This window comes from Labrus mixtus, chromosome 13 (assembly GCF_963584025.1).
Source record: "Labrus mixtus chromosome 13, fLabMix1.1, whole genome shotgun sequence".
In the NCBI taxonomy this organism is placed as follows: domain Eukaryota; kingdom Metazoa; phylum Chordata; class Actinopteri; order Labriformes; family Labridae; genus Labrus; species Labrus mixtus.
Genome location: NC_083624.1, coordinates 15098117 through 15126025, shown reverse-complemented (window position 1 = coordinate 15126025; position 27909 = coordinate 15098117). Strand labels below are relative to the sequence as shown.

General features: G+C 41.4%; 1 protein-coding gene across 1 annotated transcript; it reads right to left on the bottom strand.

The window, feature by feature from the left end:
- Nucleotides 1-472: 472 nt before the first annotated feature.
- cavin2a (caveolae associated protein 2a) lies at nt 473-18241 on the bottom strand. The gene is made up of 2 exons (XM_061053834.1): nt 17524-18241; nt 473-3708 (listed from the first exon to the last, which is right to left on the bottom strand). Exons 1-2 carry the CDS (start codon nt 18076-18078, stop codon nt 2794-2796), a joined length of 1470 nt encoding a protein of 489 aa, XP_060909817.1. The 5' UTR covers nt 18079-18241; the 3' UTR covers nt 473-2793.
- Between the last annotated feature and the right edge of the window lie 9668 nt (nt 18242-27909).

Below are 27909 nucleotides of genomic sequence, written 5' to 3'. Positions count from 1 at the left end.
GACGCATCATTTTTAATATTAGCAGGCAGGAGTATTACCAAAGTAATACATTTGCTTGATTAGGCAGGAAAAAACTCAAAGCCGGTCACATTTAACCTCTAAAGTACAGATAATGTACACAGTAAGCCTAGTGTTCGATCCCTTTTAAGTGAGATGATTTATACATAAAAATCAAGATGAAGAAAGCCTTAGAGAAAGCACATTTCATAAACACAGTTAACAATCAGTTATGTCTATTTATTGGTCGTCTCCCTACAGATCCCATTAAGTACACTGGCAGGTATTTTTTCTTAAGACATTAATTACTTAATAGAAAGTGTTCAGATTATTTAGACTATTTCAAGTGCCCTCAGTTTCTCCTGCTTACTAGAACTTAAGTAAGACTGGTTTTGCATAGCTAGAAATCAATATTTTTTGTTATTTCTTTCCAAATCCTTTCTCCATCTCATCTAGAATAAGAATAGTAGATATAGGGGCGTATAGATAATAGAACCCCGCAGAGACTGACACCAGTATGTGAACCCCTCAACAATTCATTTTAGACATTCACAATTTTCACTTCTTTCTGCCAAGCTGTACCTATATGCCTAACCCTGAGGCAACTTCGAAGAAGTTCTTTTATCATCCTTTCCAAATAACTGAAGATCTTTCTCACACTTCCAGCACTCACACTTTGTCCTTCTTTCACTACAAACTCATGCCCAGGAGCCTCCACGGGGGCAGAAGAACACCTGTGGCCCTGCGCTGTCTCAACAAGTAGGGCCAAGACCATGAAAAATGTGCCGAGCAGGAGCAATCCGTCAAAGCTAGGAATGCTGTCCTCTGCTTTAATCCACCCCTTGACCTCTGTTGGATCTTTTGGATACCTGGTGCCTGGAATCTCTTGCTAGATTATATTTAGGGAGTCAGGGCCATAAAATGCAGGGATGACTTTCAAATCTAATTGTGAATTCATTTTGAACTTCATTCAAGCTCAATTGCATTGGGGTTTTTTTTGCAGCTGGTATTAACTTTTCACCATAAAATAAAAGTAGCATGCATTCCTCAGGAAAGGGGAAAAACATGCACGCTTCCAGACATGCTCAACTATCATTCTAATCTACAAAGAGATAGGAAACATTTCTCTTAGGAGTGCAAAAACTCCAACCAGCTTGTGCATGTAAAGGCACTGTAGGTGTGTGTGTGTGTGTGTGTCTAGGAGGAGGGGACTTAGTGATGGAGCCCTGATATTGTTGTTGTCTTCAACATAGTGTACTACGAAAATATTTAAAATGTTGTCTATGGATGCCTGAAAGAAAAAGACAACTTACGAACACCCAAGTGTCATACTGTAATTTGAAAAAAATCACAAAAACTTGAACTTTATAAAGTATACACATATTTAAGGCGGTTATCTTAGATGTACTAATTTACGGTTTATATGCTCTAAATACAGAGAGCAGTGTGACCTTACATAAAAAGAGAGAAGATAATTTCTGTACATAAACATACACAGTTGTCTTGCAGACAAGGCAAAGGGCAGTAAATTCTTACATTTAGAACATTAGTATTTAAATCAGTAGGTTTATTCGTGTCAATCTAAAGCAGCTTCCATCCTGCTTCGCTGTCCTTCAGTTGTGTCAGTATGATTGAACACAGACATGTAAACTGGTAACTAGAAATCATTTTAGATTTTGCCTTTCAGATTTTGATTTGTGTAATCCGCAACATGACTACTAAAAATATATACATATGTATCCAAATTTTCAGCCATTGTGATGTTTTATTGTTACTCAATTGGCAATCACATTCACTAAAATACTTTGATTTTCCACCTTTAATAGATGTGTTCTATGATGGTTATCAAATCACGAATAACAAGTTAGACATACTGATAGAAGCAACAAAAACATTGAAAAGATGGTGCAATTTTAAACTAAGATCTGGGATTTTTTTTCAGCACAGGTCCAAATGAAATCAGTAAACCTCTAGTTCACTACAAAACACTCCAGGACCGTCCTACTTTAAACCCAGAAAGTCCTCATTCCAACTCTTGCACAACCAAGGCAACACACTGCCTCAAACAGGCTGTGGGCAGGACCTCTGTTGCCAAAGATTTACTATTTTTCACAAAAAAAAAAAAACCACAAAGAACAAAGAGGCTATTTGTCAGTGAGAAAGAGAGCTCCAGAGACAGATAAACAGAGCAGTAAGGAGATAGTTGGCCCAGCGCCCTGGAGATGTACTGCTATTGAAGAGGTGGGCACCCGTTGATTGGAATGAGTGATGGCGCATTGGTGCAATGTTGCTTTCTTTAGACAACACTTTTACAGGGTTTAGGAAGCAATTGCACTGGATTCGGATACACAGTGAGGTCTAGTGGTTAACCTTGCTCATGTCGACTCTTCAAGGTTTTTTTTAGACATGGCTGGTGATAATCAAAGGATATGTAAAAGGTTAGTCCAAGGATGGGCACCTCGATTATGTTGGTCCAAAGATGGACAACTTGGGTACATTAAACCAGGGATGGACGACCATAATATTTTGGTCCAAGGATGGTGAGCCTGTCAGTCCAGGAATGGCTATCTTGAGTAAATTGGTCCAAGGATGGATGACTCGAGAACACTTTTAGAGTATAATGGTTTGTGTTGTGTATTCTGGTTTACTGTGATGATAACGATGGGTAATGGGCAAGAAACCAAGACTGTTTAAGGTGAAGGATGATTTGGGCATACTGGGTGTTCAAAAATCTAGAAACTTTAGGCAGAAAAGAAAGATTTGTAAACTAGAATTGATGCTCTTCAATCATACATATTAAGACACTTGCTCTACAGCAATTGTTGCTGTGGGCATCTGGGCATCTGCTTCTGTCGCAACAGGGCTTTTGTGTTTTTCTTTTCCTTCTTCATCGTTATCCTCCTCCTCCTCTTCATCCTCCCCAACAATTTCATCATTTTCTGGGGTTGCCAAGCCTGCAGAACGCTCACCATTTATCTCACATTCAATGCTTGGTGCCTCTCCATTGATAGCCAGCTCTGCCTTTATTCCATCTAGGTTGGAAGGACTTAGCATCTCCTGAATTTCTGCAACCATGCCTTCTTGGGTATGCACCTCTGCAAGGGGAACCTCTTCATCTCCATCCAAGATTCCCAGAGCAGTAATCTCCACATGGGCGTCGTCTTCCACAGGTGATACCACATCTTGTGTGGGTACTTCCCCATCTCTGACTTTCTTGATATTGAAGGTCATAGGAGACACCTTGAAGGAAGAACTCTTGGCAGTTGGGCTCTTGGGATGGTTAGGGGTAAGGCTCTTCTTGATTTTCTCACGCTTCTCCGGGGGAACGATCTTGGTGGTGATCTGGGTCATCTTCTTCTCAATGCTCTGGCGAGAGAAGGCCTTCTTGAGGCTATCGACCTTCTTCAGGCTGGAGCGCTTGAATTTGTCAGCCCTTCTCTCATATGGGCGGCAAGTGCCCAAACCATCTACTTCCTCAAACTCAGCCAGCTCCTCTTTGTGAGCTGCAAGATATTCCTCTTCATCAGAGGATAGGCTTATGGTCTGAAGGCCCTCCTCTTGGGTGCGGCTACAATCAACAGAGCCAGCAATAGATGGAGTAGCACAAGCAATAGATGGGGTAGGGTGGATGGATTCTGCATCATACTGGCTTGGTTGAGGGGTCTTAAGGGAGTCTTTGACTAACACACTGGTAGGGATCTCGTTGTCTTCCTACAGGGAAATAAGACAGAAATAAGTGGGTTTAGAATGCAGTCACTTGGATCAGTTAACAAGGCTACATAGTAGTACAAGAAAGGACCATAATGAAACATAATGGTCACCTTACTAGTCATGCATAACCAAGATATTTTAGATGTACTTACAAACACCCCCCCCCCCTCCCCCCAACTAAATGTTATGTTAACCCTGGCCAGGGTGAAGATACTGTAAATGGACATTAATTTAATACACACCACATATTTTGTTTTTTCTGTGCGGGGTGAGGACTGGGGAAATGCCTTACGAGTTCTCTCCTCAAGACATATAGTATGAGGAATTCCATCTGTTTCTCTGCAGGAGACGCACACTCTTCTCAATTTTTAGGTCTTTTTTTTTTTTTTTTAATCCCTCTCTGCCTTTAACCCACCCTCCACCAACACACACATGAACATAAACAGAGGGAGATAGAGAACACTAGGTTCAAAATCCAGAGTTCCAGTTTGTTTCTCCTCACTCATGTTCCTCCCATTTGCTGCTCATCCATCTGTGCACAACCAAGCACTCCTAAACATTCAGTAACACACATACACTGTTACACTCCACTGGGGATGTATGACCTACAGTGCCCACCCCCCATTGCCCCCATCCTTTCACACCTAGGAGTGGAGTGAAGGTGCAGCCTCTGTGGATAACATACTCCACTACACTTGTGAAATGCTTATAAAGAAAGCCCCCCTATCGACATCAGCTAAGAGTATCAACAGTGGATGCTTGGTTTTGTGTTGTCTTAACGCAGCACAGTGTACAGAACCCTTTTATGCTTTGAAGTTCAGGTACAGTACAAGTCTTTATGCACCGTTAACAAACATACCTTTACTTGCCATTAGAAAATAAAATCCAGATTTTTCCTTCTAAAAACTCTAAACAATCTTGAAGAACTAGTCCTGGAGTAGGACATATCCTTACAGATGACTCAATGCAACATGTTTTTAGATGGATATACAAAATTAAAAAAAAGGAGTTGAGAGTAATATGATGGAAAACAGAGAATTTCAAAGCACACTTCCTGCAGCTTCATAGGGGTCTTCAAAAGCTTACTTGAGCCCTTTATAAATATGTACAAAACTGTGTGAACGCAAACAGCTGAAATTTTCACTCCAATTTAACCCAGATTTTTTTCCTGCTAGCCCCTTGTACATTGTTGGTACAAAGTCTGGGTGAGCTGAATGTGGGGATATTTAGGTGAATTCACTGCGAGGGGATGGGAGGGGGGTGATGACGTTGAAGTCCTGAGACCGATCTGCGAACACAAACTGTAAAGTGAATAACCCGTGTGACCTCCATGAATGAAATGAAACCGTTCCATTTTGTGTTTTGTTCACCAGCATGTCATTCTCCACTTTTTCATTACAACCAAGAATATAGCCAATTACTATGGATAATATGCATAATTAATTGACTATGGATTTTAATATAGCAGTGCTTTATATGGTTTAGCTTCGTGTTTTTTTGTATTGACAATATGAGCTTAATGTCTATGACCTACAATTGAAACTGTATTTGGTCTCAGGTCCGTGTTTGGGACACTCATATTTGAGATGTTTTACTTCAGGATATGTCAATTTTAAGTACTACTGAAAGTTCCTAGTCATCCTAAGAACACACTGGAACGACACTTTTGAAACAATAGTCTTTTCTGTGTACCATGCTTGTAAGAATGAGCCTGTTACAAAGAATGACAGCATTTCAAGAATGTAAGGCAGCCATGAAGCATTGCTTAAAGCTAGAAGTTGCCTTAGGTTGTTGAAGGAGTGTGCTTTGCATCTTTCCTGGGGTGTCATTAGGCATACTGAAGGACTGGGCCAACCAGATGGTTAAGAGGATTCCTGCATCCATCCATTTTTTCTTTTTTTACACAAACAGTACCTGATCTATTTGTTAATTTAAGCCCACCCAAATCCAACTTGTAGTTGCTGGCATTTTGGTGAAGTGTGAGATAACATGGTTTCAATAGTTATACAACATTTAGCAAATCACATTATCGCAATAATCTTATTTCAATCCTAGTACAACTTCTAGAAGTTTTGTATCACTTTATTTATCCTGATTGCATGATGTCTTTGTTAGAAATTAGGCTATTTGTAAAGAGCACTAAGGATTATGTCCAATCACTGTTACACCTTGGTCTGATCCACAGCAGAACACAGTACTCTATTTAAGACACCAAAACAATTTCATAGTGATTGAAAAGCCTCCCTTTTCACCGCCTTACAGACACCTGATACCCTTTGACTTGATCTCAAACATGCAGGCATGATTCACAGTTGCGATGTGTGCCAAGCATGCGCGGTATCGCCCAGTTAAAACAAATAAATCTGTCAGCGTGTGCATGAAGGCAAACATCAAGCTCAAGAACAGGTCCATGTCGTCAGGGGTAAGTGTAGGAGAAAAACTATAAATGTCTTAGCACTTAAGAATATACAGCACACTGTACAGTTGAGTGGCTTATTATTCAGGGGTGGTACAGTACATATGCTGGCCTTCTTCTGGTATCAATTTGAAATATTCCTTCATTATTTTCTTTTTATGTTCCTGATTAAATATACATCAAAGGAACTGCTTTACTGTGTATGTTGATAGAGAAAACACGCTCAACTCCCTTTCGACGTAAAACAACTGGGTGCTGAATCCCGAAAAATGTTCAAACAAGAAACACAATAGGACAGCACTCCAAAGTTGTATTTTAATTGCCACATGAGCAGACGCTCTTCTTCAGCGTGTAACCAGCAATTTTCTCAAACATACACAGGTGGGACTAATTTATGCTTTTCCAAAATAGGTACTAGTCCATCCCAGAGACTCACTCTGCTCTCAATTTTGGAGCGATGTCCTAATTGTTTTTCTTACTGTGCATGTTGACAGTTTATATTAACTGACAACAACCACTAGAGGAACATGATCATCCAAACAGCAGCGTTGAGTGGGAATGCAGGGCAGGTATGTTACCTAAAATACAAAAAGACAAAGGTAACCCTTTTGGGAGTATCTCTGGTTACCACTACCTCTGGTTTGGTTGGATTGTAATTATTTAGTTTTCTTCTCAGTATCTCCCTCCAGTCATTGCTGTAGGTCTGACTCTGCACCACACCCACAGAACGACTGAACATGTTCATGCAGAATCAAATCATAAAGGCTTTAACTACAGCCGTTTTCACATGTACTCCTAAAAGTTTGTAGAGAATTTCCTCCGGCTCGCTCGAGAACAATTCTCCAGCTCAGCTCACTCTGACTTTCTGCTGAAAAAAAAAAAATACTCTGGGGCTGACAGGAAAAACTCAAAATAAAGTCTGAGGGAAAAATGTGGCTGTTGGCGTTCACACATGCAGCTCTCCCCAAAAACCTTTGAGCAAGAGTGAAAGCAATATACTGTATGTGCGTGACAGCTTTTGTACCAAATACTTGGCATGTTATCAAGAAATGCCAGGGTGCTTGCTTATCGGTGGAATAATTTACACTATTACGTATACTTATCTACCTCATCTGCGGTGTACAAAGTCAAGTTATGTGAGATAACTGAAGAACTAAGCATCTCTCTAAATCTTACCAGTCATGATAAGAAAATCAGAGCCAATATGGCCTATCCTGACCCTCAGTGGAGGATTCCCAGATAATAAACGCTAATCTTCCCTGATTGATCGGTGGTGTTAAGGTTTCTAAAGCATCAATCCCAGAGACCTCAGCTCCAGTCTGGGCATGCCATAGACTTTTTGATTAAGCTCAGACATGTTTGATATAATCAGTGTGGGCACTGGAGTGTGTGGGAGGCGGCAAGTGAATCTCGAACACTCTTAGAAGAGAACACAGAGCTTCTGGTACACACTGTACCAAACCAGCAGCAGCTTCAAAAGTCATTTTAGTTCAACGAAAAAAAATGCAAAACTGAATTCAGTCAAATTAACCCCTTTCCAAAGCCTTGACACAGCAAACCCAAACAAGTTAAAATGCTGTCTGTGTGTTTGGCTGCACCAACAGTACAATACTGCAAAATGAGCGTGTCCCCAGTTTAACCCCTGACAATCTTGGCAAAACATGCAACAACAAACAAAATTCTTCCTAAATACCATTTGACCCAGGTCTGTCCTGAGTGTGTTTGTGTGTGCGAGCGGCCCTTTTCTCTTGGGAACCCCGTTAATTAATGCAGCCTCTAAGCAAGCACTCATTAGCCGCTAAGAATTCGATATGCATGTGTGCGCGTGTGTGTTGCTGTGTCTGTGTGTCTTTGTGTGAAGAAATGTAGGACATCGGCCATTGTTAAGAAACTGCTTAAGAGTGAAAGAAGATGAAAGAAAAATTAAAAAACATTTGGAACAAACCAAAAAAACAAAGTTAATTTAGTGTGACAGCTAGCTTATTGTATATGTTAAATTATACACACTTCAAAGATACTTCGTAGGCTTTGGTAATGAAGTTCCAGATCTCATTTAACAGTTGCATGGTAGATTTCTCATCTAATTGCAAGTCCTGCTAGGTGTTACTAAGGAAGAGCTTATGTAAGTCACTTCTCTGGAGCCGCCTCCTCTTTTCAAACGGGGGAGAGACAGAGAGAGACAGAGAGAGACAGAGAGAGAGAGCGAGAGATCAGGGCGGGGCAGGACGGAGACACTCCTGATTGAGAGCGCTCAAGCGGACTCATGTTACTCCGTGAGTGTGTGTCTCTGTTTATACAATATGTGTAAGGAAACCCTATACTGATACTTGTGCTTGTGTTCTCTCGCCTTTGTCTATGCAACTGACAAAAGTGACTTTGGTGATTCCCTCACTTTTGATCTACTGTCACCAGCGAGAAAAAAATATATTTTTGGTGTTTACACAAAAAGAACTTTGCCATCAACTTCAGCTTTGTGATAAGTGCTAATTAGCTAACTTTACTATTGCCTCATGCTAAACCACGGACTGTATAACGAACGGACAGAGAAACAACTTGTCTCAAGTGAAGCCAAAAGACTTTGAGCTCCTCTTCTTGACTGGTTGTAGTATAGGACCTCCTCCTCCTCACTATACTATTTCACTGTGTGTTGATTAACTGTATTATTTTATGGCCTGCTCCTTATCATGCTACATATTTTATTATAACTGGTGTTCTGCATGTTTGAGTGCATTCTATAGAGGAATATTTATTATCTGGTACCATTAAGCTCCTAGTACATCCCCTCCTAACATCAATCAACGGCTTGCTTTGCAACATATTTGGCATTTCTCCAGAGCAGCTTGATCATGTTTTACTTTCTCATACACTTTATGTAAGTTTGATGTGAAGATGCACAAAGATGCATATAGTAATAAAAACACCCAAATAATGTTCTAAACATGCACACACAAAACATGAAAGAAAGCAACCCAATTTATTTAGTACAACCCTATGACATATATTTTAGATTAATGCACATTATCAGTGGGTTAATATGCATGTGTGAATGTGTGTTAGCAATGTGAACAGGTGTGCTTTCCTGTCCCTTAAGAAGATGAATTAGGTTCTTAATTCTAACCTGAGAGGTTGGTGTGTTGGCACAGTGACTCCCCCATCTCTATTCTATTTCTATCTCCCATTTTTGCCATTGTCCAGCCCCTGAATTAATTAGATTACAGAAAGATTAAGACAAAAGGCTTACAGAAAATAGTTTGCAGACAAACTCATTAATTAATTCAAAGAAACACAGCTTGGATTGGTGTTGAAATGCAGATTTTTTGGCTCAATTCTAACAAAAAAAAGGGGCTAAAGACAAATCTCCAGTTATTTTTTTTCTGCTAATCCTCTCCACCCCTCTCTCCCCTCTGCACACACTCCACTTTATTCATTCAGTGACCGGTTGCAGACAGGTGAAACTTGTGTGATTTGTTTTGATTACATCCATCCTCTAACTGTGCAGTGAGTTGTTTTACACTCAAACCCAACTTGTTACATAACCTCATGCCCCTTCCACCCTTAACCTAATGTGTACGAGGAGCCATCTGTGGACAGAGGAAGGAAGGAGGAAAGGACATGGAATTCAACGATTTGTCATGGGACTGGATAACATGATAAACTCACACTGTACTATACACACAGAGCATGGGAGTGTATACACTGCCCTGTACTAAAACATGTGCATACAAATATTTAAAACATTCAACTAAAAATGGATTCAAATCTCTGCCCAACAGTGTACTAAGCTACACAGTATACTCAGTTAAAAAGTAACATAAATATCTCTTCAGCAAAGTCTTGCCAATTCTGATTTATGCCTCTCGGCCTAATACGTATAAAGCTTTGCATAACAAGCTAAGGCATTCATTCTCATTCGCACCCTCCCATAGCTGCCTCTCTAAAAGAAAACAACACATGTTTACTGGCCTTCCAACTTGCGTAATCACACAACACAATAACCGATTCAGGCGCGACATTTTGCTGACACGCTGGTGGAAAGAAGATCATGGCAATCCAGAGAGGATCACTCGTGGTGACATAAGTGATGATGTTGGACGTCTGGAGAAACTCGGTCACTCAACCCATAATTTACATGATGACAGGTTGTTCACTTTGGATGATGATTTGTTTTGTATTTGGCCTCATATGCTCTCTCTTCATTAATTCTTGCCTGCCATGGTATTCATTGTAATCTCCCCACAGTTGACTGGATCATTCAGGTCACTTAGTGCACTTCATTTACATCCGCCAGATCACCTCGTATAACCCTAACTTGTCCTGCACGGTCTCCTCTGCATAAATGATGAATGAGCTAAATGTTCTCAGCAGTATCACCTCAACACAATCCTGTTTTTTTAATTTTTTAATTTGTGTTGTTCTTGTTTTCACTCTGCTCCATGGCTATGCTAATCTCATTTAGGGATTTTGTTCAAATCTTCAAAAATCCCCCTTTTGCACAATGCTCCATTGCAATCCAATAGGCAAAGTTTGGGGGCCATTGTTTGGTAAGGCCTGCGAAAACCAGGGTTATGTCTGATAAGGCTACCACCAATTGTCGCAATGTTTAGCCCATATGGAGGTCAAAGGTCATGAGTATCCGCAGGAAAGCCAGGAAGTCATCACATAATCTCAGAACATGTTATTATTTTCATGTTTTATCAAAAAGCTGAGAAATGGGAGCAGAGGACCAACATGGCTATTGTTTTTCCATTTCCTACAATGGATGTTGTGTCCTTGGCAATTAGAGTGGATGAAGACTGGGGTTTGAAAAGTTGAGAAGGAGTAAATATGTAGATAGATTCCTGAAGTCTGATGAGAAAATAAGGGAGGTGATAGGAGGAGTCAAAGGAAGATAGTTGGTTTCATTTTGTTTGAATGTACAAAAGGGACCATGAGCATTTCTGTAAGAAGATCAGCAGAGAAACTCCCAGCACTATTTCAATAACTCTGTTTCTCTGATAATTTGCCACCTGCATCTAATTATTTATTTCTTGAGATAAAGTTCAATAAAGAAAGTGCAAGTTGGAGAGTAAAAGTACATGTGAGTCACCAAGTCTGAAAAAGGGCTTAATGTCATAATCGTATTAATACCTGCGTCACAATGCAAAACACGCTTACAACGTGCTCTTGGCAGTTGTGAAGAAAATGTGGTGCATGATGGGATATGCTTGGAAGCCAAAAAAGCAAAATATAATTTTAACTTTTTTGACACGCACACAAAGAATAAGGCTGAGGCTTCGTAAAATACTCATCAGTTCTCCATAAGAGCTGTGAAAAGTGGCTTTGCACAAAAGGAATCTGCAGTTTCAAACTTGCCTGAGAGAGTGAAAAAGTTGAGCAGACTTGTCAAACCTGAATGTGACATCAGGAAGACAGAGCAGTTCAGTTAATTCTTCCTAATCCACAGGCAAGCCTTCTGCTCACAGAGCTTGCAAACCTAAGTATAATCTCTAACTCCACTGGTGGTAGCCTAGCCTACTATTACTGGTTGACAAAAATAGACCATTGTCGTACCTTTGTCTTCTTCCTCTCTATGTTTATCTCTCTTCTCGCTCTTCTTCCCTCTGTATTTTCTCTTGTCTGAAAACCCGTATGAACCACAAAGGGAGATAAAGAATGATAACAAAGCAAGAAGCCAGGCTGGAAACAAACATCATTGTTCATGAGGTAAAGTATGCCTTAAAGGCAGCATAGCATGGTTTTGACTATCACTATAAAGACCAGTTTCAGTCTTTGGAGCTTTATATCCAACAGCAGCCTCCTAGAAATGCTTAAACTCTAACTGAATTGTACGTACACTGAAGGACAAAATGTATGATTGTTACATTTTGTATGGTCACCACTGACTGGCCAAAATATTTTTTTTAGATTAATATCTTATAACATTTCTTGATATCATATAAATTGCTTTTGTATGTGGTCTCCACAGAAGCCTCTGTAAATGATTTATATTGAACACAATTTGCTTAATTACACATTTTGTCTTATTACAGGTGGTCAACAAAATCTCATCTGTAGCTATTAATGGTCAAAATAAGAGCCCCAATACCCTGTGAAAATATCTGCCATTAGAATAAAGGTCAATTACTGATTTTATTGTGAACACTGCATTTTCAGTGTACAGTAAAAGTACGTTGCTAGCTAGCTACCTAAAAGATGCTATTAGCTAATTTGTTTGTCTAAAGGCGCCTTCAGGCACAGCAAGCACCCAAATGTGGTCAAAGGTTTTTTTTTACTGACCATCAATTGCTTTAATATGTTCCAATCTCTGTTCTCAGATAGAAACACCGTCCAGCTCTAAACCAAACCCAAAAAATGTTGGCTAACCACAGACTAATATTAGAAAAGGTGAGCTACAAGGACACAAAAGGCAGATGCGATGACTTTGGAGTAACTCATATACAAAGTAATCCTATTTTTATTGAAGCTAGCCACATCAGCATTACCACACACATCATGTTTAGTGCAAAGTTGACATCGACTGTCAAGACAATCACCAAAACGTCAAATTCAAGAAAGCTAGCTTAGATTTGTAACTGATAAACATTTCTAAATATAACACTACTTGCTACTGACAAAAATAACAACTCACATCCTAATGGCTATGGTATATAACTAGCATGAACAGAAGACAATACTCAGTTACAAACCATTTCTAAATGAAGCAGAGGTCAGGAGTGAAGTTACTTTATCTTTTAACTCAATACTTCTGTTTCTATCCATTTCTTTTTGTCTGTTAGCAACAGCTGCATAAATGATAGTAGCTGGACCGTTTCTTTTCATTAACACTCAGTTCTTTGAAACATATACCTGGTTAAACACTTAGAACCAAGTAGTCTTTAATGCACTGAAACAGCTAGCACTGCTTTGGGCTATAAACTGGCGCTATATATCACCAGGTCGGGACACACACAACAAATCGGAGCCGTAGCCTACAGCCAGTGGCCTGCTCCAACCTGTGGAGATGGACGTGTTTTTATAAAGGAAGACTGTGCTGAACACTACCAAAATTGCACTATGATTATACTCATATCATATCGTATCATTAATTTGATACTCGTATCAAATTAAATATGAGCAGATGGTTTTAACTGAAAGTTTAAATTTGATCAATGACTAAGCATGCTGACTCTCTTGCTGTTGCTTTTTCAGGGGTGTGGCTTTGACAGTTTTTCTTGAATCTGTCACTACAACACATACATGCACATTGTTTGGTCTTAACTGAACACAATTAATTATTAGGCTGTAAACTTTCCCCCCCACTCCATAGTATTGAGCTTGGTGTAATAAACGTAAATGTAAAAGCTTGGGGTGAGGCTGGGAACAGAAGTACCAGTTTGCCCTCCATTTAAGAGTAAGAACTGTACAAAAAAAAGCCTATACCTCCTGCTGCTGAAAGGTAAGATTTAGTCACAACCTTTGGTCAAGTGTTGACTCACAAAAGCACAATGATGAGTGGCAGCAAAGCAAACAAAATGACAATGACTGAAGTTGAGGCAATCACTCAAAAACGTTAAACATTCGCAAGCAACTTCTGAACTGAGAGACAGGTCTGGGTGTGGTGATACACTGCAGAGGTACACAGTCTTGGAAGTTACCAATATCTCATGTAATATAACTAAACAAAGTGCATGAATGAATTAAGAGAATCAAAAAAGCCAAGCCTACAGGAATAACATTCATTACATCAACTAAAGCTTGCAGTCATTGTGTTTGGTTTGGCTTGTGAGCATGTTTCTCTTTCCCTGCCTTGTGATATGAACATTCTTTGATAAGTGTGCGAGAGCTCTGACGGGGGTCACTCTGCGATTACGACTCCCCAACTCGCACACAATCACCAAACATCCTCTTCCCATCCCAGTGAGAAAACCACAAGACTCTCCTTTCAATGCTTAGTATCAAACAAAACGTCACTACAGACCCTCATGTGCAAAGCGGAAGAACAAATTACATTCTTGCATCGCTCAAATTCAACTTGCCGTTGTGGTTGACTTGACTGTTGTGAAGGAATTCCACAAGAAAATAAACACAGACGGGAGGATTAAGATCCCTTTAGCACTAGAGGACTTCTGTCGCAAGAAATGAAATCCACAAACGGATTTAATGCAGCAGTAATGCACATAAAGTAATATATCTCCAGGGTGATTGTTGATATTAACACTCAGGTAACAAGCCTTTGAAGGTAATCTAATAATTGAAAAGGAACACATCTTTAATCAGCAATCCATTTCAGAACAGTAATTACAAAAACAATCTCTCCTCTGTACACACCGGAATCTCACATGGCAGGGAAGCGTGTGTTTTCTGACTCTGTGTGTGTGTGTGTGTGTGTGTGTGTGTGTGTGTAAAAGAGAAAAGGCCAAGAGTGGGCGGGGCCATTTGGAGACAGGAAAGCACTGGTGTGCAAAAACAAACAAACAAGGCCTAAGCAGCAGTAATTAAGTCCTCATTAGTCCTTGTTATGTACAGGAACGCAGCAGAGCGGCAGACAGTGCTGTCATTTTGGACTAACTGCGGCCAAAGCCTGGACCTGGTATACCCGTGCTCTATGCGATAGTGGGCGTTTACCCACAAACCTCCAGTGTTTCCACCTCAGCTAACACATACAGGCTGATGAGTGTTCTGGATCCATTTTGACGTGCTGGAAGAGCAGGAGGAGGGCCCCTCTGCCAATAGCTAAAGGGCTTGTGAAGTGCGTTTGAGGCTCTTGGGTGTGCGGCAATGTGCGTTATCAAAGAATAGCGTGAGGCTAGCGGTGCCACACGCTTTCATCTAGTTTCAGGGAATCATGACAGGTGGCTTAACCAAACACGGAAAAGTTGGACACATGCAAGTTGGATTCTTTGGGAGGCCAAAAAACAGAAGCAGAGCAGGCATGGGAAAACGACGGACATTTATGCATGAACTAAAAGAGGGTGGGCAACAGATTGCAAAAAAATGGAGCAAACAACAAAATCCTGTAGGTAAAACAGGGACGAGGTGATGAGGCAGGCAGTGATAGACACAAAAAAAGACAACACAAACTCAGCGAGGAGAAGGAACAAGGCCTGCACTTAGTTCTTTTATTTCCCGCTCCCCACAGGCACGCACATTCTCTTTTAGCTGCTCTGTAACTGCATACACCTGACCCGACACACCAGCTTAACATCCAATACGCAGGTTGCACGCACACACATGCTGCACACACACACACACACACACGCCCTAACCTGGCCCTGCTGCACCTTTCTACAAATCCTCCACGATTAGTTTGACTCAAAATTGGAGGGAAAAAGACAAGTCAGCAGATGTTTGAGCAGCAATTTTAGCGGGAGCCTATGTGAGCAACACAACAACCGTAATACACAACGGATAAAAACATGCACAGGATGCACTGAAGGGCAGAAAACAAACATGCAGCCAAGCAAGCACATCATAAACATATCATTTAGGAATGCATTTTCAGCACACATCCTCCACTCTTCTCTTTTCTAAGGCAATAGGACACTTCCTTGTTGTGCATAAAAAAATAACCAGTGATTCAGTCAAATTGATCCCGGGTGACTCGCCTGCAGACACACAGAGCCACCTCTTACAGGGGAAGGCCTTGGCACCTGTTGCATTTGAACAACAGAGCCTCAGTACCTGGGAAACCAGATAACAACAGCGGTTAAGAGCTCTCAGCAGCCCAGGCTGTGTCAACAATGCCCCCCTCCTTTTGCTGTCTGGGCACACACTTGTATGCACATGCTGAGACACACCCACACACATTCACATGCATAGATATATATATATTCATGAAAAGACGCGCACTTACTAATGCATAAATACCATGTACGGATCATGTTTTATTTCTTAAATTTCATCCTTCAAATACAATGTGGATCCTTGATGTCAACTGCACAATTAATGCTTCTAGATTCATACAGGTCGAAGTCAAGGTCTGTCTTTTTTGCCAACAGAAGAAGTTTGAGGTGGGTAATGCAAGGATACACCTGTGATTTCCTGGGGAAATCAGGACGTTTATCCCTTTTTTAATGCTGGTATAAAGTTTTCCCTCACAGGTATGATACTGCAGTTGAAGTTGCAAATCCATCTAAAAGCCATCCGTCTGTCTGAATTATGACCGTGGGGTGTAAACAGATCCAGTCAGAGTCAGTGTCTGAGCCCTCCTCCATTATCCTCTACAGCTCCATTCCCAGACACACCCTTCGACTCCTCTCTCTCTCTCTCTCTCTGTCTCTGACACAAACATACAAGTGCCTTACATATGTGTGTATTTCAAAGTTAGAAAACAGCAGAAAATCTTCTTAAACCATGAGTGAATTTTGCTCTATAGGTTGTGTCAATCCTGCGCAACACGTTTTAAGTGTTGAAAATGTCAAAGTGCTCCTCACCTAGAGCATATTACCTTTCAGTGTCAACCAGGAACACATCTAAACACACCCACTACTGCAGTCAAATATCAATGCAAATATGACGCACAAGCACACACACTACAATCAATCTACATGAGGAGTTCATCAGGCAAATATATTCTATGCAAAAAATATGACATGCAGATTCCTTAGTGGGGAAGTCAGGCAATTTTGAATGCCTTTTAAAAGTTTTTGGAATCACGAGTGACATAAGAATTGGCCTGATTAAAAAGTAATGGAAGAAAAGATATTATGGCTTTCAGACTAAAGTGCACGTTCAAGCTCTAAAAGCTCAGGATATTAGATTTCCCAGAATGCAACTTGATAGCATCTTTCAATAGAAGCTATCAAGTTGCCTCCTAAATGCCAACATATTTGAAACCCCACACCGCCAGTTTGAAACGCAGGATTCAAATTTAGCCAACCTATCAAGCCCAAACTCAGGTAATACTGATGACATCATGATGACATCACCGTGGTTTCTTTTCAGAAAATTGCCACATTACACCATCATTTTCTTTGTGAGGAGTTAAATGAGCATACACTGCATGTGGTGTCAGAATAATTGGAATTATTCTAACTTACAACAACTGCAAAAGTGCCGCTATCCATCATACTGTGCTAACAAACATGAAATAGCTTGATTTAAAATTTGAAGCTTGCTTGGTGGTCTTTTATGTATGAATTCACATATTGCATGAAAATGTTTGGGCTCATAACTTCAAACCCTCGAAATGACAAATAAGCCAATAGACCTAGTTTGCCAATAGGTAAAAGCTCAGGAAAAACTGAATTATTATTTCCAAAATCTGGAAATGGGACCATCCAGGGAGCACGTGAATGCATCATTAAATGAATGCCCCTTTAAAATGCCAATACTGTAGGCCTAATTTTAAATTTATATTTTTGAATTAAAGTATTACTTGGCTACTTTTTCCTCCCTATAGCACGACTTTGTTTCCTCACCTGGAAAATGAGCACTTTAAAGTGGTTTCTCTTCAGCAGGTGGGTATGGTTTGCCTCCAGCTTCTTCACCTGGACCGCCTGCTTGTCCATGCGCTCCCGCACTTCCTTCAGGTTGCCACTCACTTTACGGGAGCGCTCGAGCAGCTTGCTGACGCTGTTGGAGGTGCAGATGTGGGTCTTGGACAGTCGGGTCACGTCACCTTGCACGACTTTCACGGCGCCCTCCAGGTCGGCCTGCCGCTGCTCCATGCGCTGCTGGTTGTCCTGCACGGCCTCCAGCATGTTCACCAGCTTGTCCAGCAGCGCCACCACGGTGATGGCGCTCACCTGGCCGCGGTCGACGGGGCTTCCTGGCACTGCAGCGGTGGGGCTGGTGGGACTTTTGAAACCCAGTCGGGAGAGGGTGCTGGTCGGGGTCGGGGAGGCCGGGGCAGAGGACGGGGTAAAGCTCGGGATGAGGAGCTCCGGGTTCTCGGGCTGCAGCTGCAGCTGCGGGATGGTGTGGGTGCTGCCGGTGACGCTGCTCTTCTCGGCGTTGGACGCGTCTTCTTCCATGGTTCACAGGTGGTCAAATGTCCCGCTTTATTGGGGGGTAAATCACCTAAAACAGAGATTAGTGTTTCTTCTCCCTCTTCGACGCTGCTGCCACTTGCTCCAGCTCAGATCTGAAGACAGGCTGTTTTACTTCTTTAACTTGCTTCAGCATCCACGCCCCTTTCCCTATCGACACACACACACACGCAGGCACAAACACGCTGTGAACTTTCAAAACACCTCCCCTGCAAGCCAAAGGGAGGGGCCAGGTTGCTGTGGAAACCGGGCAGGCCTAGCCCTATTGACAGAATAGAGGTAGAGTTGTGTGTGAGTGTGTTCTTCCTTGTGTGCTTCACTTGCTGTGTGTGTGTGTGTGTGTGTGTGTGTGTGTGTGTGTGTGTGTGTGTGTGTGTGTGTGTTTTCATGTGACTGCCAACCATTCTACTTTGTGCATGCCTGGCTGCATTTGTAAAATATGTGCGAAGGCTTCTTTTGTTTACTGCACTTTCTGCTGTGTTTTTGTATTGTGCCAAATGCAGTGGACTTGCATTGTGATAGCGCTTGTGTGTGTTTGTGAAAACAATAATATATTCTGTAACTACAACCCAAATCAGTGTGGCAGTGTTTTTTTTTATTTTTTTTTATGTGCAACAGGAACATAGCTGAATTGTTTCCACTGCTGTGCTGCAGGTTGAGATAAGTCATGGCCCATATTTTCCTTATGTGGTATGTGTGCGTTGAACTGACCCTACGCTTATTTGAGAGTGTTTGCCGGGGTGTGATCGCCCCTTTCCTCTCCCCTCTCTTGTTGTAGTGCTCCATGTCATGGCATGGGGCACACCGACATGGAAATGTGGAAATCCCTGTTTCAACAATGAGCTCATCTGCGCCCTGGCATGATGCCCCGCCTCTCTGCCCCGCTCTCAATCTTTCTCTTTGTCACTATCGCTGTCAGTATTTAATTCACTGTAACACAATCTCTCATTCAATGCACCATGTTTTAAAATAGGCTCAACTATGTGGAAATATGTTGGAAAAAAATGTTCATAGAGGGAGTGAAGCATCTGTGTTATAAATTCCAATGTAGAGAACCTACTGTACGAGAACTATGAAGAGAATTTGTTCTATCGCTGCAGACTGTGGAAAACATTCAGGCCTGCTGAGTTTTATTGGATTTTTGCCTGATATGGTGAAGGCTTGGTCAGCTACCACCTCATCTAAAATCAATACTAGGTACTCACACCCTTACACTGAGATTAAGCTTCATGATACTACCTGTGTGTAAACACAGAAAAGACACACCTAAGAAAAACATTAAAATCAATTGGCAGAGTTCAGAGTCCTCAGGTCCAAACCACATCAATGTCTTTTAAAACTGTGTGGTGGTACAAGTGTTCGCCTGAGTGCTTTTTTTAAAGATGTATTTTTGTGTCTTCATTTGAGATGACAGTGGATAGAGAGGGTCAATTTACTACCATCATATTTACTGTTGCTCTACATAAAGTTCTGCAGAATAACAGGATTAGTTTCTGATTTTGGTAATACATTTTTTTTTTTACTTTTTGTGCTGGCAGCTCAGCTCAACACAAAAGCCCTTTTCAAAAATGCACTCCTGAAAATGTTTAGGTCATTTCAGGAGGACTGCACCTCAAATTGTCACGTCTTGCCTTAGGGGTCTCCTAAAATAAGACATCACGTAAAAGGCCGTAAAAGGACAACACAGAAGTGATTTACGACGCAACAGAGTCTGCTATACAACACAATATTTGCCTTCAATATGTATGCCTCACAGAATAAAAATGTCTACAAAAGACAGGAAAAGATCATACTCGCAAACAGAAAACATAATGCAGGTAAAAAATATCTAACGTCAGAGAGACTCTCGTAGCAGCCATGCCTCTATGCATTTTCAGCCTATATGATTTTAGTTTGGAGTTCTGAAGTGCTTCAAGTGACCATTCAAGGAACTGCAGTGATGGACACTTTTCACTTTAATTTTCTTAGCTCTATAGGATCTAACAAATGTAAATCAGGGAGGTTTTACACTATTAAGTTTGACTATTTCTTACCCCATTGTAGTGACTTCTAGTTTTGATACTTAAGTTTTATAGTTTCAACAAGAATTTTCCCTCAAACAAAAGTTTTGCTGGCTGTTTACCTCTGTTTCCTGGTCTTTGTGCTAAGCTAGGCTAACTGCCTGTGGGGTCATCCCTATGATCCCTCATTTTTATGAAATTTCCCCCTCCATCCAAATTCGGCCCCGTGTTCCCTGAGGCCTACTTTCCCCCAGCATCAAGGGTGGTCCTTTTATATGGTACAGTCACAATGAATGGATGAAAAATTGGACATATTTTATTTACGATCGAATAAACCTGCACAAATAAATCACTCTTGGTTTGTAAAGGCCTTTATGCTGCATTCACACCAAAGTGAAAATCACATCAATTGCTGAAGTTTGATGTAAAATCATGCAAATGATTTGCTCAAGTTGAAAAATGTCAACTCCACTGAACAAGCAGGTGGCACAAATGAGGCATGTAATAATCTGAGGGAACATAGGGCCGAGGGAACATAGGGTTGAGGGAACATAGGGTTGAGGGAACATAGGGTTGAGGGAACATAGGACTGAGGGAACATAGGGCTGAGAGGACATAGGGATGAGGGAACATAGGGCTGAGGGAACATAGGGCTGAGGGAACATAGGCCTGAGGGAACATAGGGCTGAGGGGACATAGGGATGAGGGAATATTGGGCTGAGGGGACATAAGGATGAGGGAACATAGGGTTGAGGGAGCATAGGGCTGAGGGCTGAGGGAACATAGGGTTGAAGGAGCATAGGGCTGAGGGGACATAGGGATGAGGGGACATAGGGATGAGGGAACATAGGGTTGAAGGAGCATAGGGCTGAGGGGGCATAGGGATGAGGGAACATAGGGCTGAGGGAACATGGGGTTGAGGGGACATAGGACTGAGGGGACATAGGGTTGAGGGAACATAGACACACTCTGCCTGTGGGGGTAGCAGATATTTCTGTCAGGACACCAATGCAATGTATTCCCCCAGACTACTATCAATTCTCTAAATAAAAAGAAACTGGTTCTTGCTGTTTTGGAAATAAAAGCCATTCAGTCACGGCTTTCCACCAGCTTTACATGTCAAGTGCTTTTGACACATTCTCCCATGTCAACATCCAACACTAACACCTCTTCTTGAGGTTACTCGCTCTTCAAGCTTCAAAGTTGCCACAGTAGAGTGGAAGTGCTAGACACACACTCGGCTAAACAAATTTCCTTCCTCCTCTGACTGAAAACATCAGTGTTTCTGTCCCCTCTCTCTCTGCCGCTGCTTCTCCTTGGAAACATACACTTTTGTCAACATAGAAGTGTGACCTCCCGCTCCGAGCTCTTGAACTCTGACTCTTCCCACTTTCACCCGTGGGATAGAAGTGGAGGGAATGACGCTCCCATCCTGTCATTCTTCCAGCTGTCCCTGTCCTTTCCTTCCCACCGGTTCACCTCTTCTCCACGCTTCCCCTTTTCGGTAACTTATCTTCTGCTTTCCTGAATTCTTCATGAATGTACAGTGTGAGGAACATTTCACATATTTCCAGTGATGTCTACAGGAATGTTGTCTTTCCCCTCATGCATTTATAACATTACATATTTATTGAAGGTTCAATTTGCTGTTTTTCTTCCTACGTTTACATGTTGAAAATTAAGTCATACACACACGCTGCTCGTGAATGAATTTAAAAAAAAGCTGGTGAAGGGAGCTGGGAGAGATTGATGTGTGTGCCCCCTGGAGGTCATGATATGGAAGTGCATAACCTAACTGACAGTTCAGTGAGTTTTAGACCATTGTAGAGGAGAACAATGAAAAAAGGAGTTTTTTGTGTGCAGTTTCTAAAAATAATGAATGCACTTATATTATCATGGAGACACTGAGTCACTGTCTGCAATTATTTTACTTTCTCTTTTTATTGGCAGTTATAGTCACTACTTGGGTTTGAAATCAACTACAGACCGTTTACAAAGTGAAATCTTCAGCTGTTCTTTAGAACAAGTTCAATTAAAGCTGCTGCAGCAGAAACAGCAATCATCATATCCCTTTATTTCAGCAAACATGCTGCAGCAAGTCATTGAATGATTGAGCTTTGTATCCTGGTTACCTTCCTGGAGTTGCTTCATAATCTTCAACAGGGGGTGTGGTAACCGTTGGCTTTTGGCAGACTACCTGGCTGGTTGATCAACTAGTTTCTCTGTATTTAACAGCACAGTCTCATGCAGCGGAGGACTATATTGAATCCATTTGCATGAAAATAAGGCCTTTATGTTACTTTTCAATGTTTTCACATATCCTGAAAATATCTAGATAATTTCAAGAGGACTGCTCCGGATATTCTCCAGACCTGGCTGCCCACTGCACCTCACAGCAGGAGACTATACCTGTCAGATGGGAGGGGGGGGGGGTCTGAGGAAGTAGCAGACAAATCAACAGAGTCGGCCATACATTGCTATAATGATTTTATTTGCCCAATGCAACGTGTAGTTTCAAGGAATCACAAAATTAACAAAAGGGCGAAGAAGAACATATACTGACAAACAGAAAACATAAGCCGATGATGTGCATGGAGATCGTAGCAGTAGCAGTAGCGTGCACTGAAGAAGCTATAGGTGCTGGCAGAAGAGAATCCGGTTTTTCAGGAGTTTGTAAAAGCCCTTTAACAGCGCTTTCACACTTGCTCTAAACAAAACACAAAAAAAAAACACTCCTGAAATTTTCTGGGCGAGCTGCATGAGTGAACGCAAGCAGCCACAATTTTCACTCAGACTTTACCCGGCGTTTTCTTGCCAGCCCCCTAGATTCCTTTCCTTCACAAAGTCTGAGTGAGCTGATGTGAGAACGCAGTAGGTTATAATCACGAGAATTCCCCTCAAGGGAGTGGGAGGGGAGGGTGACGTAAATTCTCTAGAAATTTGCAGGAGTTCTATGTGAAAACGGCTTAACATGTTTGTTGATGAGTTCTTCAGGGAACAAAACTAACAAAGTCTTTTACATATAAAAAGAGCTGAAGAACATGGTTTACCTTTCAAGTCTGGGCAGAGACAACTCTTTCCACCCTTACAAACACACATTCAATTGCTTGTACAAAGAAGGTTTCTCAATCTTGTTTCATCTTTAACTTGCATTGTAACCGCGCGGTTGACCTTTTTTCCGCCGCCATATTTAAAACCTATCTTTGGCTGTTTACCCTCATTCACCTCATTGAATAGTGTATGTAACACTGATTATGTCCAATGGATGGCGCTGCTGTACATAATTATCATCGTCTTAAAACTGTGGAAAATACCGGTAGAGACTCGGCGCTGCACAGCTCCACAGAAATCTCACAGAACAAGAGCAAATCTTTTCACATATCATTTGCAGACCCTCTAACAATCATATTTTAGTTGAAGGAAATACATTTGACAATAAAATATATATCTACGATTCCTCAGAAAACATGGGTCAACCGCTCGGTTGAGTTGCCAGTCTACGCAAACGGCCTGGCTCAAGTCGCTAATTTCTTATTTTGTTCTCCTTTTCTAACCATTGCTACTCATTCAATTTGTTAAATAAATTATAGGTTATTTTAACAAGCTCTTCTCTCCGTGACGTTTATATATGAAAAAAACTAAACATTTTGTTGCAGAAATTAAAGAAATCCATTCATGCCCAAAGTAACCCTAAACAGGCAAGTCAACCAGCTGGTTGACCTGCATATCTGCTTCCTGATTGGGTAATCTGAAAAATATAACCTGAAATGTTGCTTAATGAAGAGGCAGGAACACAATTTTACCAACAAATAATTTTTTTGCAAATGGATTTCTTAGTGTGGAAGTTAAAGGGTTAAACTTAAAACTCTCCTGTCAACTGCATCCACTGGCGTAAGAAAACGGTGACATCGTCCCTTAACTCCTCACTGTTGTTCCAGGCCACATGTTAGTCTAAGTGTCTGCTTGATGCGGATACAAGAATGCAACCGGAACACCTTGAGGCAGACTTCATGGGGACTTTAATGGTGGTTTCTCACACAGAGGGAGACACTGTGCTGTGAGGTCCAGGAGGAAATACTCACATGGAGGTGTATAGTGTCTGCATTTTTTACTCTGTGTGTGCTTTCAGGTTGTTAAATGCACCGTTTCCACATTTTCAGTGGGGTAATATAGCCTACATAATAAAAAAAAAAAAACAACACCAATAATGAACTTAATTGGTACAGAATTCTTCAAAAGATGGTTTTTGAAAGGGCATGGGAAAATAAAGTTTTCAAAAAAAAAAGAGAGCAAGCAAAACAGGCTGTGGAATCTGGCATGGAAATTATTTTCTGTAAAAAAAATGAGTTACAAGTTAAGAGTCTTCATTGTATATGTTGCATCATTTCTGCATAGTGTTGTCTGTGGTGCTGCTATTCTGGACAGGACACTCCTTTATTCTCTGCAAGGCTTAATTAAAGTTAAATATAACTTGTAGGTCAACACTGAAATAGCAAGCCTTCACTCCTTGCACAGTTTTTCTGAAGTTAGGAAGTCTTTAAAAAGAGGCCGTCTTGTCTGTCTCTCCGTGGGATCTCTTCCTGAGGCCGGGGACTGACCAACGATTGGGAATTTCATTTGGAGTTGGTTGCTTTTATTTTAGATGATACAGTGAGTATCAGAAGAGAGAGTAGGGATTGGCATGCGGGAAAGGAGCCGAAGGTCGGATTTGAACCCGGGTCACGTGCTTGGAGGACTATATGAGGAGCGACCCAAACGCTATAGGTCATCAGCTCCCAAAACTTTAGCATTTTTGTCTTTGCCTTAAGCATGACTCAGGAGAAGAGGAGTCTAAAATACGTTACTTCTTGGAGAAAGACATGAGGCCACGTTAGCAAGCTAGTTCCAGCAGAAAGGTCGAGCTGCACTGATTCCATGCTTAACATGCGTCATTATCCACGATCACCTGACAACACCTCCTTCCAGTTGGCGGTCTATTTAAGCTGCAAGACTTCCGGTCTCATCTCTCTCTCTGCTCTTTCATTGCCAGCTCTGACCTGCATCAGTACTGCTCTCTATCTTCAACCCCACCATTACCCCAGCATCCACCTGTAGGCTCCTACTGGGGGTTTAGGATATCATCATCATCCATCCTCAAAATTTCTGCATGTAAAGAAAAACTGCGAGGAGTGATGAGGTCATAGTCTCCACAACACAAACTATGTTCTTCTGCACAACAAACATTTCAAACTAATACAAACGCGAGTTGTCTGACTGAAGTGATCGGATGCAGTTTTGCTTTACAATCTATTTAAAATGTTGATTTATTCAAATAGTGGTGCCGTCTTGACTTTGCAGTCATAAACTACATGAAACTGTTTTTGTTTTGCTTCATAGCTCTGTTGACACCTGGTTATATCTACATGACAGAAGCTCTCTGATCGGTGTTTAAATGGAACCCCTAATGTTTGTGATTAACATCAACTGCCCCACACAGGTGGTCATACCTATGATGACACGACGGATGCCCGGCAGTGTTTGATTTGTCTAACCGGCTCTGACTGGATGTCTGGTCGCACAGTGGGAAGGAAGGAAGCAGTGGTACCCTTTTGTCGCTAAATCAAAGGCCCCTACTGAGGGGAAAATGGCATGCTGGGACCAAAACAGATGGCGATGGATCTTTAAATGACCCTTTTTCACAGACCAGCGTGTGTTAGACACACACTCGCGTAAAGGTGGCCTTGTACGTTACTATTGGAGTGTGTGTTTGTTTTCGGTAGGTGTGTTATGATGCTATCAATTCTGGAGCTAATGAACCAATTTTGGAGGTGCTGAGCTTTACACACACAATCTCAGAATGTGAGGAACGACCGTGTCTCCGTTTGTGTGTGCTTGTTTGTTCGTGTGAGTGGATGACGTTCCAATGTGTTCAACGCCATCAATTTTCAAACCAATGGGCCAATCATTTCATGCCAGAAGAATGGAAGCTCACTTTGTTGATTGTAAAATCAATGTGAGGGCTCTCCTGGGCAGTCATTCAGCCTGAAGGTTCACAAAGTGTGTGTTCCTGAGAGACAGACATGTGTCTTCCAGCTAAACGCTTTGACTTTGCGGTTATTTCATTAATCAACAGTACTTCTCTCCACACCATTGGTGGAGGTCATTTGATTATGCAGGGCTATGTACAAGATCTACATGTGAAAGCAAACCTTCACATTCAAACATGTTTTCCACAGCAGTAAGGAGCTAGATGAGGAGTTATGCATTTCTTAGATAAGTGTCAGATTCCAAAGCAGAGTGCCTATCTTTTAGTCTTAGTGGTTGTTGGGTTGGGAATGTGCATATGTGGAAAAGTGTCTGTGTGCTGCATGGAAGTTGTTTTTTTTCCCCATAAGTAAATCCAGATCAAGAGAGATTGGTTAGGGGACTCATCTATTCATAGTTATTAATTCTGTATTTCCTATAATCAATCATACCAATGGAAATAATCACAACATACTGTATAAAGTCCTGTAAAAGGCATCGCTCTCTCGCATCTCTCGTTTTACCTTTGGCACAATGTATGTCCTTATCTTTAAAAAAAAAAAAAAAAAAAAAAAAGAAAAAAAAAAAAAGGCCAATGCGGAAGATTCCTCTAAAACAATCAAAAAATCCAAATGAAATGGCCGTGGCAGGAACGGCATGCAACATCTCTGTTCATGCCTTGTGCAAAAATAAAGCCATCGTGCATCATTTAACCTAAACACATACTTCTGTATGTTACACTGAGTATATCGAGACGGAAGACACATCTCAGCCAAGCGGTAACCTCCAGCGTTGAGAAGTGAAGCCAATGCTGAAGTGCAAAATCCTGCAGCTCGTCCAGTGTCTGCTTAAGGCTGGCTGCACAAGTAGCAGAAGTCACCATCGATAGGACTCCTAAGTCCCCTGCAGTAACACATGGGTGACATCTATACTCTATGGTCTCCACCTCCTCCCACATTACAAAAGTGATGCCAAAATACCCCGGAGTTGTGCACTTCAGACTCTGCCATGGTTTTCATTCATGTCGCATCTTCTGCTAACCAAAACATACGTTAAACTTACCAAGAAAGAGATCCCTCAGGTCGGCCACAGGAGAACAGATTCTTGTGTTGTGTTCTAGCAGATAAAAGGGCAACGTTTCGATCTACAAGAACTTCCTCAGGCGAGTGTGGCAGGAGACGAACAGTTTGTTCTAGTGTGTGGCAATCAGCAGAATCATTATCACCTGTTGAACAACCAAAACAGGGACAATACATATAACCACCACAAGAGGGGGACATATACCTCAGGAAGCAGAAAAACTGTAAAAAAAAAAAAAAAGAATACACCATTTCTAAACCCTCTTTGTATTTTACAATGTTGCAACAGAGGCAGGCCCACCCCCTCACTCGAGGTGAATTCTCCTGATTATATCCTGCTGCATGCTCACACACCAGCTCCCTTAGACACTACTGCTGGGCTGGCAGGAGAAACTCCAGAAACTTCTGGGTGAAAAAAATGTGCCTGTTTGCGTACACACGTTCAGCTCACCCCGTAACCTTCAGGAGTTTTTCAGGAGTTTTGTGCAAGTGTGAGCAAAACTTCAGACTTGATGAAGCAGCATTATTGTCAAATGACATATAATATCGGCAAGAGTTTCTACTTTTACATTTTCTAAAAAGACAAACATTCAATTTCAAGTTGTATCCAAGTTGTTCCTCCAGCTACGACCTCTCGCAAGCTGCTACTTGAACAAACTTTCTAAAGTTGAACAAAGTAGGAGCTAAAATATTGATGTTATGTCTTGATATAGACATCACATGTTGTCTGAATG